At 40.3% G+C, this 13605-nt stretch overlaps 1 protein-coding gene across 5 annotated transcripts in view; it reads right to left on the bottom strand.

Annotated features, from left to right (window-relative positions):
- Nucleotides 1–13605, bottom strand: part of ranbp2 (RAN binding protein 2) — an 81168-nt gene that overhangs the window by 36923 nt on the left and 30640 nt on the right. For 4 of the 5 annotated variants that reach the window (XM_080197192.1, XM_080197193.1, XM_080197195.1 and 1 more), the window contains exons 13-19: nt 13148–13309; nt 6116–6253; nt 5885–6034; nt 3141–3350; nt 2519–2602; nt 697–838; nt 3–97 (exon numbers count right to left, since the gene is read on the bottom strand). In XM_080197192.1, the coding sequence (XP_080053318.1) occupies nt 3–97; nt 697–838; nt 2519–2602; nt 3141–3350; nt 5885–6034; nt 6116–6253; nt 13148–13309 (981 nt within the window). The remainder of the gene's footprint in view (nt 1–2; nt 98–696; nt 839–2518; nt 2603–3140; nt 3351–5884; nt 6035–6115; nt 6254–13147; nt 13310–13605) is intronic. The other variant, XM_080197194.1, reaches the window with a different exon arrangement.

Below are 13605 nucleotides of genomic sequence, written 5' to 3'. Positions count from 1 at the left end.
ACCTTGGTTGGAGTTGCATTGTTTGCTGCTCCAAGAAGATACTGGGAGTTATATGCTGGTGATTGATTGTAGAACACAGAAGGTCCTGAGGTAGAAACTAAGAGTTTATTTGTTAGTTTATATCTTTAATGTCTCAATGGCTATTAACAGAATACACAAAAATATTAAAATACTGTTTATATAAGTTTTAAAAACAAGTTTTTTAAAACTTTACTTGAACCTACCAGCTCGAGCCAAAAACTAATGTTCTGAGGAGATTATTTTAAACAGAAACAAGCTAGAACCCACTGTACATAATTATTGGGCAACCCCTAAAATTTGAATTTAAATCACTTTCTACTTCAGCATTAATTCCTTAAACCCTCACTCAATTACGTGAGCAAAAACTTGTGAATTGAAACAATTCACTTGATTCAAACTAGTAAATGCCTCAAGTTACCCAAACTAACTAGGACAGTACATGTCCAATTTAAATAGTCGTTTTACAGACAAATTATATTGCTTACTGTTCAACACTCAGGCATACAGTTCAGCACAATGGCTGCACCTGATTGTACCAGGTTATTAAAGGCACTTTATGGACTAGATGCATGGTAACATTGATAATGCACTTTTATTCACAACAAGGAATCAAAACTTAATAGTTTCTCCCCTCAACACATTTTACAGATGGAAGTCAGTGAGTGTTGGATTTACCTGTTAATGGTGCCCCCTGAAAACTGTGGGTTCCCTGGTAGCTTTCCGGATGGGTATCAGCACCATAACTGTCTGTGTGCCATCGTGGACGTGGCGATTCAGTTGTATTTGAATTATTTAGCTTCAGTTCACGCACTTCGTCCTTTAGCAATATAGAAAAATCTCAATTGATCATACTTTTTTTTTTAAAGCCAAGTTATCTTACTGCATCAATGCAAGACAACATGGGCATTGACCAGGAGCAGATTCATGCCCTAATCAAATTAGCCATTCAAAATGCAACTCCTAAAACCAAGGCAAAAGCAGGGAACCAACACTTTATAAATTAGCACTGGATGACACCCAGTAGTTATTAGGGAACATACATGCACCTGCGTCCACTCAAAATACAAGCCAAATTATGCTGTTCATACTCTTGTTAACCACTGTATGTTGAACATGCAATTCCTACACAGGATATTACAGTCGAATTTATATGGGTCTCAATGAATAAGAGGTTTCTGCCTTCCCCGTCATAGAATACCTGAATTAGTACAAGCCTATTGCAACAAATTGCATCATGAGTTTCACTAAGTTATTTTGCCATGACAGGATAGTTAATATATGGAACTGTCCTATCCTGCTTATGAACTCCCCCTGTGCATTTACCACTTAATAGCTTTGCCCAGATTGTATGAACTACCAAACACATTGCCACTATGTAATACATTCATTATGTTAGCTTATATATAACTGTATCCTCTCTGTAAAACTGGTAAAAATCACAAATAGTTATGCTGAAAGATGAGTAAATAGCAATTGAGCTAAAACATAGAAACATAGGACACTACAGCACAGTACAGGCTCTTCGGCCCTCAATGTTGTGCCAAGCTATGTCCAATCCCAAAATCAAGCTATCCCACTCCCTATAATTTTGGAGTGCTCCATGTGCCTATCCAATAACCGCTTGAAAGTTCCTAAAGTGTCCAACTCCACTATCACAGCAGGCAGTCTATTCCACACCCCAACCACTCTGAGTAAAGAATCTACCTTGGACATCCCTCCTAAATCTCCCACCATGAACCTTATAGTTATGCCCCCTAGTAAAAGCTACATCCACTTGAGGAAATAGTCTCTGCACATCCACTCTATCAATCCCTCTCATCATATTATAAACCTCTGTTAAGTAGCCTCTCATCCTCCTCTGCTCCAAAAGAAAAAAGCCCCAGCTCCCTCAACCTTTCCCCATAAGACCTACCCTCCAAACCAAATAGCATTCTGGTAAATCTCCTCTGCACTCTCTCCAATGCTTCCACATCCTTCTTATAATGGGGTGAACTGAACACAATATTCCAAATGTGGTCTCACTAACGTCCGGTATAGTTGCAGCGTAACTCCACAGCTCTTAAACTCAAACCCCAGGTTAATAAACGCTAACACACGATAAGCGTTCTTTACGGCTCAATCCACTTGAGTGGCAACCTTCAGAGATCTGTGGATATGAACCCCAAGATATCTCTGTTCCTCCACATTCCTTAGGACCCTGCTGTTGACCCTGTAATCTGCATTCAAGTTTGCCCTACTAAAATGAATCACCTCAGTTATCAGGGTTAAGCTCTATCTGCCACTTTTCTGCCCAGCTCTGCATCCTATCACTGTCTCTTTGCAGCCTGCAAGAGCCCTCCACCTCATCCACTACTCCACCAATCTTGGTGTCGTCAGCAAATTTACTAACCCACCCTTTGGCCCCCTCTTCTAAAGAAGTTAAACAAGGGGAAAATATAATTTCACTAGTTTTTCACTAGCTACACACAAAATTTTTACATTTCCAAAGATGACATACCTTCAGCTGTTCTACTTGCTGACAAAGCACCTGTAACAAATGCTTCTGATCTTCAGCCCAGCGAGGTGGAGTTTTTGGAGACCACTGAAAACAGATGAATTATGTTTTACAACAATTTATAAAATCTCTCAAGAAAAGTTCAGAATGGAACTGCTTAGAACTTTTACTATGATATTTAAAGGTTAAAATTCTATTCCAACTATTCTTCCTGTTCATAACTAATTGAATAAAGCATCCAATCCTTAGTTATTTTCAATTCACACCAAACCTGCAAGCATCCATAATGTTAATATCTGTGCAATCATTTAGCTTCTTACAAATTTAAAACAATGCATCCACAATTAATAAGTATCATTTACATTTGTTTTGATGCTTCAACAAAGTTGACAATATCAATAATGTGGAACTATTTATTTTTGGGTGCAAGATCATGTACGAGATGAAAACTGAAGTATCACTGATGAGAGCATAATGCTCATGTATATGGCATGAAAGAGGTGAAAAAAAAAGGAAGTGGATAGTATCAACGCAAAAGTTATTTCTCCACTAAAAGTATGAATTGGAAGTCTACACAATGCTGTCGTTTGTAGAACTCAAGTTAATTTGCAAATCCTAAATTTACCTTGTAACTCTTGGTTGGTGAAGGAGTTAACTTTGTTGGAGATGGGGTAGACTGTTTAATTTGTAATGATTCCAGGGAAATGCCATTTTCAGCTGTCTGGGAACATTCATTTATTTCTTCTCCATGGCCAAGCACATCTCCATTAAATTCCTGAAGGTGTTGATTTACCAACTCCATCATTTCTTTCACTGTATCTATTGATACAGGCAACTTGTTTTAAAAAAAAATCACATTATATAATTAGTTCAAGAGGAGATTGATAAGGGGAAGATGCAAAAAGCCATAATAGCCACATACTGGCTAAAAACCAAGGATGAGCATTAGAATAGTCCAAATTCTAAATAACCACAAGGAAAAACACAAGCATTGTTTCCCAACCCACGGATTCAGAAAGGAAAATATTGTGCATCACCTCCTTCTCAGTAATTAGAATCATAGAAATCATAGAAACCCTACAGTGTAGAAAGAGGCCATTTGGCCCATTGAGTCTGCACTGACCACAATCCCACCCAGGCCCTACCCCGATATCACTACATATTTACCCGCTAATCCCTCTAATCTACACATCTCAGGACACTAAGGGGCAATTTTAGCATAACCAATCAACCTAACCCGCACATTTTTGGACTATGGGAAGAAACCGGAGCACCCAGAGGAAACCCACACAGACATGTGGAGAATGTGCAAACTCCACACAGACTGACCCAAGCCGAGAATCAAACCCAGGTCCCTGGAGCTGTGAAGCAGCAGTGCCAACCACTGTGCTACCGTAGCACTTGAATGAAGTGCACCAAGAAAAGCCAAATGAATGGCTTTTGCTGAATAGTAACTTATGCAGGCCAACACTAAGTAATTTCAGTGCGAACCCATGAATAGTAGTTGAAATAATGGTCAATTAATCTGTTTGGCAGGAACATGGAGACAGTCTTCTCGCTATAGTATCCAGCTGAACAGCAAGGTTTGGTCTCAGTTTAACGTCTCAAGTACTGCTGCACATCAAGCGTAAATATATTTTCTTCCATTTATCAAAGATAAGCCCAACTGTCTATCTAGCCAAACAACTATTAATCATGCACATTTCAGAAGGCATCTGCTGAAATTCCAAGTATACAGTAAAACAGAAGCTTGTGAAACTAAAAGCAAAGTATCGACCTGGTCAGGAAATTGATTGAGCAGAACATGATAGAGACAATTGGTGAGTACTTCAATGGGAAGGATGCGATTGGTGATGTGGTTTAAGGACCCAAGTTGCAATTCAACTATTCATGATTCAAGTATTTCACTTAGATAATGGGGTAGAAAGTCACAGTTAATGACAGTAAGATAGAAAGCATCATTAGTAGTGTAGATGGAAGCATAATCTATTACTTTTTTTAAATATAGTTTTAAGTGACTGGGCAAATGTCAAGTCATCCACTTTGAACTTAAGAAGTTGGAACATGAATGGTGTTCCTGAACACCATTTCCCGAATGGTGAAAAACAATTGTTCAGAGCCTTGAGGGTAACATATCCTCTTTTCATTGGATTGTGAGAACGCATTGCTTAAGTACGTGGCACTCCTTTAATTTTTAGTGTGGTTGTGCAAACAGGGTTAAGAGGCAGAATTGTGTGCAGCCTGCATAGGTCATTTTGGGTTGCTGTGGGGTTGCACATTAAAAATCTCATGAACAGGTGGAAAATAATCTAAAAAGACGAATGGAATCTTTTTGTTATATCTGAAAGGCTAAGAATACATGCTTCAGCTATACAGATGCATGATTCGTTCACACCTAGACTACTGTCCACAGCATAAGAATAAAGGAAGGATATCTTGGCCTTAGAGGGAGTGCAGTGTTAGGGTTACCAAAATGATAGCTGTATTTCAAGGGTAAAATTGGGAGGCGATTACAAAATCTAGCAGTATGCCGCATGGAATTAAATTTAATGGGAAGTTTCACTGAAATTGTCAAGATATTAAGGATAAAGATAGAGTAGATAAGGAACTATTTTCCACTGTTTGGGCAGTCAAAGACCAGGTACAAGCTAAAAAGAAACTGGAAGCAGATTTTTCAGAAGTACAATCAGGAAACACTTCGATACACAGAGGATGTCAGAAATTAAAAATTTTCTTCTGCATATGGCAATGCTGTTCATTAATGATTCATTTTTGTTGACCGAATTAAGGAATATGAGACAAACAGGTAAAAGAAGTGTGGTGCAAACCATGATCTTACTGAATGATGGAACAGGCTCAAGCGATTAAATGGCCTACTTTTATGTACAAGATTGGAGGACACCGCCTGGAGGCTATTCAGTAGATCATCCACACATGCAGATTGTGTTTTCATCCAATATGTACTTGCAATAGATGCTGAACATAGGTAAACAGAACTATGACTAACTTTCCCCAAGCCATGAACACAGATCAAATTTGGACACCCTCTATAGTGCCAAGATGGATATTTTCTACATCAATAAAGACCAGAGCACAAAGCTCAAAGTTTTCCCAGTCTGCACTGCTCAGTTCTTCATTGGGTAAACCTTTTAGGATTCATAGAATTGAAAATTAATCTTAAGCCTGCATGAAATATGACAATTGCTAATAAAGAACTTAATGCCACTTAAATTACTGAAGTTTCTTTGGTGAAATAATTATGAGCTGGCCTAATGTTGAATTAGTTTTTACATAATGTAATTTTTAAAAATAACATTCATTCACAATGGTATTTTCCCCTTTACAATCTATTAATTCATGGGCACTTACACGGTCAATAGCCACAATGTTAGATTCAGCTTCATTTAGGACCTTTCGGAGGTATTCTTTGCTGCTGAGTAAACAATTTTTGCATTCTTCTTGCTCATCAGAAGCCATCTCATCACCATTTTCATATTCCTCAGATCGCCGGTGAAATATCTAACAAAACCAGTAAATTGCAAAATTACATCAGCACTTGTAGACATGCTTTTAAATATAATAGGTTCTGCAGTCACTTACCAAAGCAAGGTTCCAATGCGCAACAATATTATTGATAGATTCAAAAGCAGCGATTGCCTCATCAATTTTTCCATCAACTACATCAAGTGTAGCAAAAGCAATTTCCACTTCTTTTTCATAATCTTTAACCTCAGTGACCTAAAATAAATGAATAGTCCTCAGTTATACAGTGTAATCAGCATCTAATACATATCGAATTTTTAAATAAAAGCTCTACACAATTTCCTGTGTGTTTAAGAACATAAGAAATAGGAGCAGGAGTAGGCCATCTAGCCCCTCGAGCCTGCCCCGCCATTCAATAAGATCATGGCTGATCTGTTGTGTCTCAGTTCCACATTCCCGCCCTCTCCCCATAACCCTTTAATCCCCTCTCTTATCAAAAACCTATCAACCCGCGTCTTAAAAATATTTAGCGAGGCAGCCTCCGCCACTTCAACGGGCAGAGAATTCCAGAGATTCACCACCCTTTGAGTGAAGAAGTTCCTCCTCAACTCCGTTCTAAACCGCCCCCCCTTTATCTTGAGGCTCTGCCCCCTCGTCCTACTGTCCTTTCTGAGCGGGAAGAGTCTCTCCACCTCTATCCTATCCATCCCATTCATCATCTTGTATGTCTCAATGAGATCTCCCCTCATTCTTCTAAACTCTAACGAGTACAAGCCTAGTTTATTCAGCCTCTCCTCATAGCTCAACACCCTCAACTCCGGTAAACCTCCTCTGCACTCCCTCCAAGGCCAAAATATCCTTGCGTAAGTGCGGTGACCAAAACTGCACACAGTACTCCAGCTGCGGCCTCACCAGTGCCCTATACAGCTGCAGCAAGACCTCCCTACTTTGATATTCAATCCCCCTCGCTATGAAGGCCAGCATCCCATTTGCCTTCCTGACCACCTGCTGCACCTGCATGCTGGGTTTTTGCGACTCATGCACAAGGACACCGAGGTCCCTCTGCACCGTCGCCTGCTGCAGTTTTTCGCCACGTAAGTAATAGTCCTTCCTACCATTATTCCTACCAAAGTGGACAACCTCACATTTGCCAACATTAAATTCCATTTGCCAGTTCCTGGCCCATTCGCCCAGCCTATCTAGATCCTTCTGTAGACTCTCCACACCCTCCGCGCAATTTGCCGTTCCACCAATCTTTGTGTCATCAGCAAATTTCGACACCATACACTCGGTTCCCTCCTCCAGATCATCTATATAAATGGTAAATAGCTGAGGCCCCAGCACCAACCCCTGGGGCACTCCACTAGTCACCAACCGCCAATCCAAATGGCACCCATTGACCCCCACTCTCTGCCTCCTATTTGACAGCCAATCCTCTATCCACGCTAACATCCTACCCCCAACTCCATGCCCCCTGACCTTTTGTAATAACCCCTTGTGAGGCACCTTGTCAAACGCCTTCTGAAAATCAAGAAACACCACATCCACCGGCTCTCCTCTATCCACCGCCCGAGACACATCCTCATAGAACTCCAATAAATTCGTCAGACACGACTTCCCCTTAACGAAACCGTGCTGCGTTTGCTCTATCAAACAATTCTCTTCAAGATGCCTCACTATTTCCTTCTTGATCACGGATTCTAACATTTTACCTACAACAGACGTTAAACTAACAGGCCTATAATTCCCTGCCTTTTGCCTGCCACCCTTCTTAAACAACGGCGTAACATTAGCTGTTTTCCAATCTTCCGGCACTTCCCCAGAATCCAGCGACGTTTGGAAAATAATCACCAAGGCATCCACTATCACCTCCGCCATTTCTTTCAGAACCCTTGGATGCATTCCATCCGGTCCTGGGGACTTGTCCACAATCAGTCCTTCCAGTCTGTCGAGCACCGCCTCTCTAGTAACAATAATGTCATTGAGACCCTCCAGTCCTACCACAAAATTGGTTGACGACAGAAGACAGAGGGTGGTTGTAGAGGGTTGCTTTTCAAACTGGAAGCCTGTGACTAGTGGTGTGCCTCAGGGATCAGTGCTGGGTCCATTGTTATTTGTCATTTATATTAATGATTTGGATGAGAGTTTAGTAGGCATGGTTAGTAATTTTGCAGATGACACCAAGATTTGTGGCATTGTGAACAGTGAAGAAGTTTATCTAGGATTGCAATGGGACATTGATCTTTGATCAAGTGGGCTGATGAATGGCACATGGAGTTTAATTTCGATAAATGCAAGGTGATGTACTTTGGTAGATCAAACCAGCGCACTACTTAGTTAATGGTAGGGCATTGGTGAAAGTCATAGAACAGAGATATGGGGGTACAGATTCATAGCTCCTTGAAAGTGGAGTCACAGTGGATAGAGTAGTGAAGAAGATATTCGGCACGCTTGGTTTCATTGGTCGGAATATGGAATAGGAATTGAGACATCATGTTGAAGTTACACAACATTGGTAAGGCCACACTTGGAATACTATGTATTGTTCTGGTCCCTATTGTATAAAGGATATTATTAAACTAGGAAATGTGCAGAAAAGAACTTTTGGGCTAATGCTGGGTCTTAATGATTTGACTGATAAGCAAAGGCTGCATAGACTGGTACATTTTTTCCTGGAGCATAGGAGACTTAGGGGTGGTCTCATAGTGGACTCGTTGGATTCGCTCTGTCCTTTGAGATTCAGTGTCACAGGCCTGGCTGGGTTCACTCTGTCCTTTGAGATTCAGTGTCACAGGCCTGGCTGGGTTCACTCTGTCCTTTGGGATTCAGTATCACAGGCCTGGCTGGGTTCACTCTGTCCTTTGAGATTCAGTGTCACAGGCCTGGCTGGGTTCACAATGGTTTGCCTCCCATTAAAGGCTGCAAAGATTCCAGCATAACTTTTCATCCTTTGTTTGAGCTTGGAGCTCAACCAAAGCATCCTTTTCAAAGTGGATGAAGCATCGATACAATCTCTGGTCATGTTCCATTAAAACCAAAGTCATGGTTTTAAGTTTGTATTGTAAAATGGAAGCATACAATGTGATCCCAGGGCACAGATAAAATTCAAGGCGCTCATGTAACAGAAACCGAACTGGAAAGTCATAATAAACCTATAACCCAAGTGATAATTAAGGAGGGATAATTTTAAATTGGTCATACTGCTTCAGAGATCTAATTTATAGATGTTGCACGACTTTTTTGATGGCCTCTGATTTGGGATAGGTCTACCATTGCTATTGTATTTCTAAAATACCACTGTCACTACACAAAAGAAGGTATTCAAGTCACATCCCAGATGTTTCTTCATGGGTCTACAACCCAAGATACAATTAAGCAAACAAAAGCAATACTAAATCCCACTAGAAACACAAGATAGTGCGAGGCAGAGACAATACTGAACTTATTGTTAACTATGCAGGACATGGGTAGAAATTGCTGCTCAGATTGAAGAGATCAAGTTTGCGAGAAGGAAGCTTGGAGATTCGCGGTGAATCTCTGGAATTCTCTGCCCGTTGAAGTGGTGGAGGCTGCCTCGCTAAATATTTTTAAGACGCAGGTTCATGGGTTTTTGATAAGAGAGGGGATTAAGGGTTATGGGGAGAAAGCGGGTAAGTGGAACTGAGCAGCGACAGATCAGTCATGATCTTATTGAATGGCGGGGCAGGCTCGAAGGGCTAGATGGCCTACTCCTGCTTCTATTTCTTACGTTCTTATGTAAACAACAGTTTATGAGGATAGGGCCTGGGGTGGGACTGTTGCCGTTGCAAGCTTAGCGGGCCAAACTGCCTCCTTCTGCATTTTATGATTCTAGACAAGAGAAAAGGAGGACTCACCAATATACCCTCAGTGGAAGACAGTTGAAGGATTAGAAGCTACCCATATAGAAGAGAAAGGAAACACATCATCAGGAACAGAGAATAGCTTTGGGCTATTGTAGGAGAATAAAATCTCCACTTGAGCCCCAGGAAAAACATGGCATGGGACTTTGTCATGTTTAGTCATATTGCGCAGGGGTGGGAAATCATTTCTGTAGCCTAATGGTTAAGCCTATTAAAAAGGTAAAGTTGCCATCCTCCCAGACAACTGTAGGCTGCTCTTACCTCAGAGGAAAGGAGACTGGTCACAATTTATCCTGAGGATCACCGAACCTCAGGCAAAACAGTAAAGGGTGAGAAGGCAGGCCTTCATAAATAACCTCAGCCAGTAAAGGAACTGAACACATGTTGCTGGCATCACTAGTAAGCTGTCCAGCCAACTGAGCTAAATCAATCCCCAATTCCCTACTAAATAACGGGTAATCAATGTTGTTTTTAGTTTGTTAGAGTAAAGCTTGAAATCTTGTCAGATGATCTGTCAGTCCCTTGAAACTCAAATTTATTTTTCCAAAGTTAGTGGTTTCCATGAGGATTGTAACATCAAGTTGAGTGGTTTACTTATTTATTAACCTTGAACTTTTTACTCACTGCTCATATCATCAGATCCTCCACACAGTGTTCAAATGCGGAATCAGTGATCAAGAACAGTCCTCAATCTATTCACAAATGCGACCTGAGCTGCTGGTCATGTGGCACGTTACCTCTCCATTCCAAACCATGTGAGATCTGTTCTTGGTCTCCTACAGTATTCCAAGAACTGGGCATCAGCTGGACAGAAGAAATAGGTGCAGGATACCAGACAATTGGTTGAACCTGCTCTGCATTCAATATCATGGCTGATTACAGGATTCTATTTCTAACTGGTTTTAAATTAGATTCCCTAGCTAACCCTTTATTCCATTTCCCTTCATCTTTTCCAAAAATCTCCAGCACAATACTAATTGTGGGTAACGTATTTTGGCAGAAGGGATAGGAACAGGCAATACTGACTTAATGGCACAGTTCTAAAGAGAGCACACAGGTACAGAGAAACATGGGAGGATGCATAAGGATCTATCTTTGAAGGTGGCAGAACATACTGAGAATGGCTGTGACATGGAGTACAAAAAAAAAAGTGATGCTGAACCTTTATAAAGCTCTGGGTAGACCCCAACTAAAGTATGAAGTCCAGTTCTGTTCACTATGCTTCAGGAATGATGTAAGGATGGATTTGCCAGAAGGATTCCACAGATGGGTGATCTTGGTTACAAAATTAAGCTGGAAAAGCTGGGACTGCAGTCTTTGGAGTACAACAGATTGAGGAGAGATTTGATAGAGATGTACAAGATTCTATGCTAGACAAGGAAAAATTGTTCCCATTAACAGATGGCACAAGAACCAGAAGGAAACTGATTTAAGGTAAAAGCAAAATATTGATGTTGGGATCTAAAACAAAAAGCTGGAAAGTCTCAGCAGGTCAGGCAGCATCTGTGGAGAGAGAATGGAGTTAACGTTTCAAATCTGGATGACCGTTCAGTGGTCAGCTCATGCAGCTCAAAACGTTGGCTCTCTTTTCTCTCCACAGATGCCATCAGACCTGCTGAGATTTTCCAGCAATTTCTGTTTCTGAACCGATCTAAGGTCTTGGGCAAGAGATTTTGGGGGAAGAGGATTTTTTGGTATACAGTAAGTGGTAATGATCTGGAACCAGTTGCCCACTGAGGAATGCTAGAAGCAGAAGCAATTAACGATTTTAAAAGGAAATTGGATGGGCAGTTGAAGGACAAACTTGTGGAAAGACTGACGTCCACAAAGCTGGACGATCTGCTGAATAATTTGTGAAATGAACACTTCCAACAATCCTATCAAGGTTGCCTTTTTTCATGGCGATTGACAAAGAATTTAGTTTGTTTCATCTTCAAGGGTAACAACCCAGGGTTTTCTTCTCCTAGATATAACTTAGAATTTCTTTTCATTTAGTTCATTAGTACGAAAAGCTTTGTCAAGGCAGTGTGTATAATACTGTAGTAGACTGTGGGAAGATTGAAAACCTTCCCTGAAATAATGCAATTCATTTATGAAAGCGTTTCTTATCCACTACAGATATAGAAAAATATAACTGCATGAAATACGGAAAAGCAAAAGTTTCATCTTTTTGTAATGCTAAATTGTTTGTATTTCTTATTTTTAAATACATCTTTCTACAGCCAGTTTTAAAAATAGGGTTTAAATAAACTTAATTTCAGGACATTAGTCAGAACCTTTTTCCAAACCGAACACTGGTACGTTGTATTGATGAATCCTGGTTTCTTGAATTCTGAAACTAGAAGAAGTGCATCTGATGCCATTTAGAACAAATGAAAAAAACAAAGACAGTTCACAGTTTGCCTCAATTTTTGCTTATTCACTGGTTTCTCCTCAGATTTATCTACTCAAGCCTTACTGTGCCTGCTGACAGATCAGAAAAAATTAGTATCTACATACTGTTTTCAAAATTGATTTCATACTTCATTCTTCCTTTGATAAATTACTCAAATTGCTGCTCATTGTTTTCTGTAGTAGCTAGATCTGCAGCAAACTTCAGTGACAAGAGTTGGAGGGGCATGCATACAAACAAGTCCAGATGCATGCTAAGGGACAGACTATCAAAATTCTGGTAAATACATACAGTGCAAGCTGAAGCAATTATCTCTTCTACTAACAGTGTCTAAGAACCTGCACAAAGTCACAGAATCCCTACAGTGCAGAATGGAGACACCCATCGAGTCTGCACTGACTCTGAAAGGGCAACCCACCCTGGCACTGAAAGACAACAATGCTAACCATCATGCCACCATCGTCTCATTTAGAAACTACCAGACCTTTCAAATGCAGAAATGTAACCATTTTGTTCTAAACTCTAGTTTTATAATTGCATCCAATGGCAAGTGCTCAGTTTAATTTAGCACCCAAGCTGGCAGCCATAAGTTTAAAACGTTTCAACTAATTTTAATAGATGGCTTTATAATTGGGAGCTATTCAGCACCTATTTCTGATTTACCCTATTACTGAGCTTCAAGATTGCTTCCATTCCCCCTTGCTATCTGTTGATGGGAGAAATAGGCAGCCTAGTTATAACTGGCAATTATCACAACTAAAAATAGCAAGTGACAGAAATGTGATTAACTATGAGCAACATATACCTTATCAAATGAATGCATAATTATTGAAGTCTCCAATTTTCAGCTGATAAACTATATGCCCATATTAGTACCTTAATATCCTTGCTACGGAAGTGTCTAAACAAAGGATTAATAGGCTCAGGAATGCTCCTTTTCTTTCTGATGCTCTGCAGCAAGGGTTGAACTTTCCTCCAGTAGTAGACACTCCGCCCAATGTATTCTTTCTGGTCATAGTATGAATCTAATCCACTTCCCTGTATAGAGAAAACAAAATTCAAATAAAATGGTGAAACATCTCAAATTGGAATTTCTGAAACGATAATAGCATATCCACAAGGTTACAATAGGACAAAAATCTTAACATTGCGAGCTGTTTTACTTGCTTTCAACAATTCTGGTTCAACAGCTGAAACAATGTTTGGGGAAAGTGGGGTTGTTGAATCAGCAGGGCTGGTCACCTCAACAGGCAAAAGGCATTGGCTTCAGTTATTCCAAACTTAACTGTAGTAAACTGCAGGATAAGAAGCCCAAAACCACAAATGCAGAGAGA

The sequence above is a fragment of the Carcharhinus amblyrhynchos genome, chromosome 10 (genome assembly GCF_965287045.1).
Source record: "Carcharhinus amblyrhynchos chromosome 10, sCarAmb.v2.hapA, whole genome shotgun sequence".
In the NCBI taxonomy this organism is placed as follows: domain Eukaryota; kingdom Metazoa; phylum Chordata; class Chondrichthyes; order Carcharhiniformes; family Carcharhinidae; genus Carcharhinus; species Carcharhinus amblyrhynchos.
Note: the sequence above shows the minus strand (reverse complement) of the source record. Positions and strands in the feature narration are given on the sequence as shown.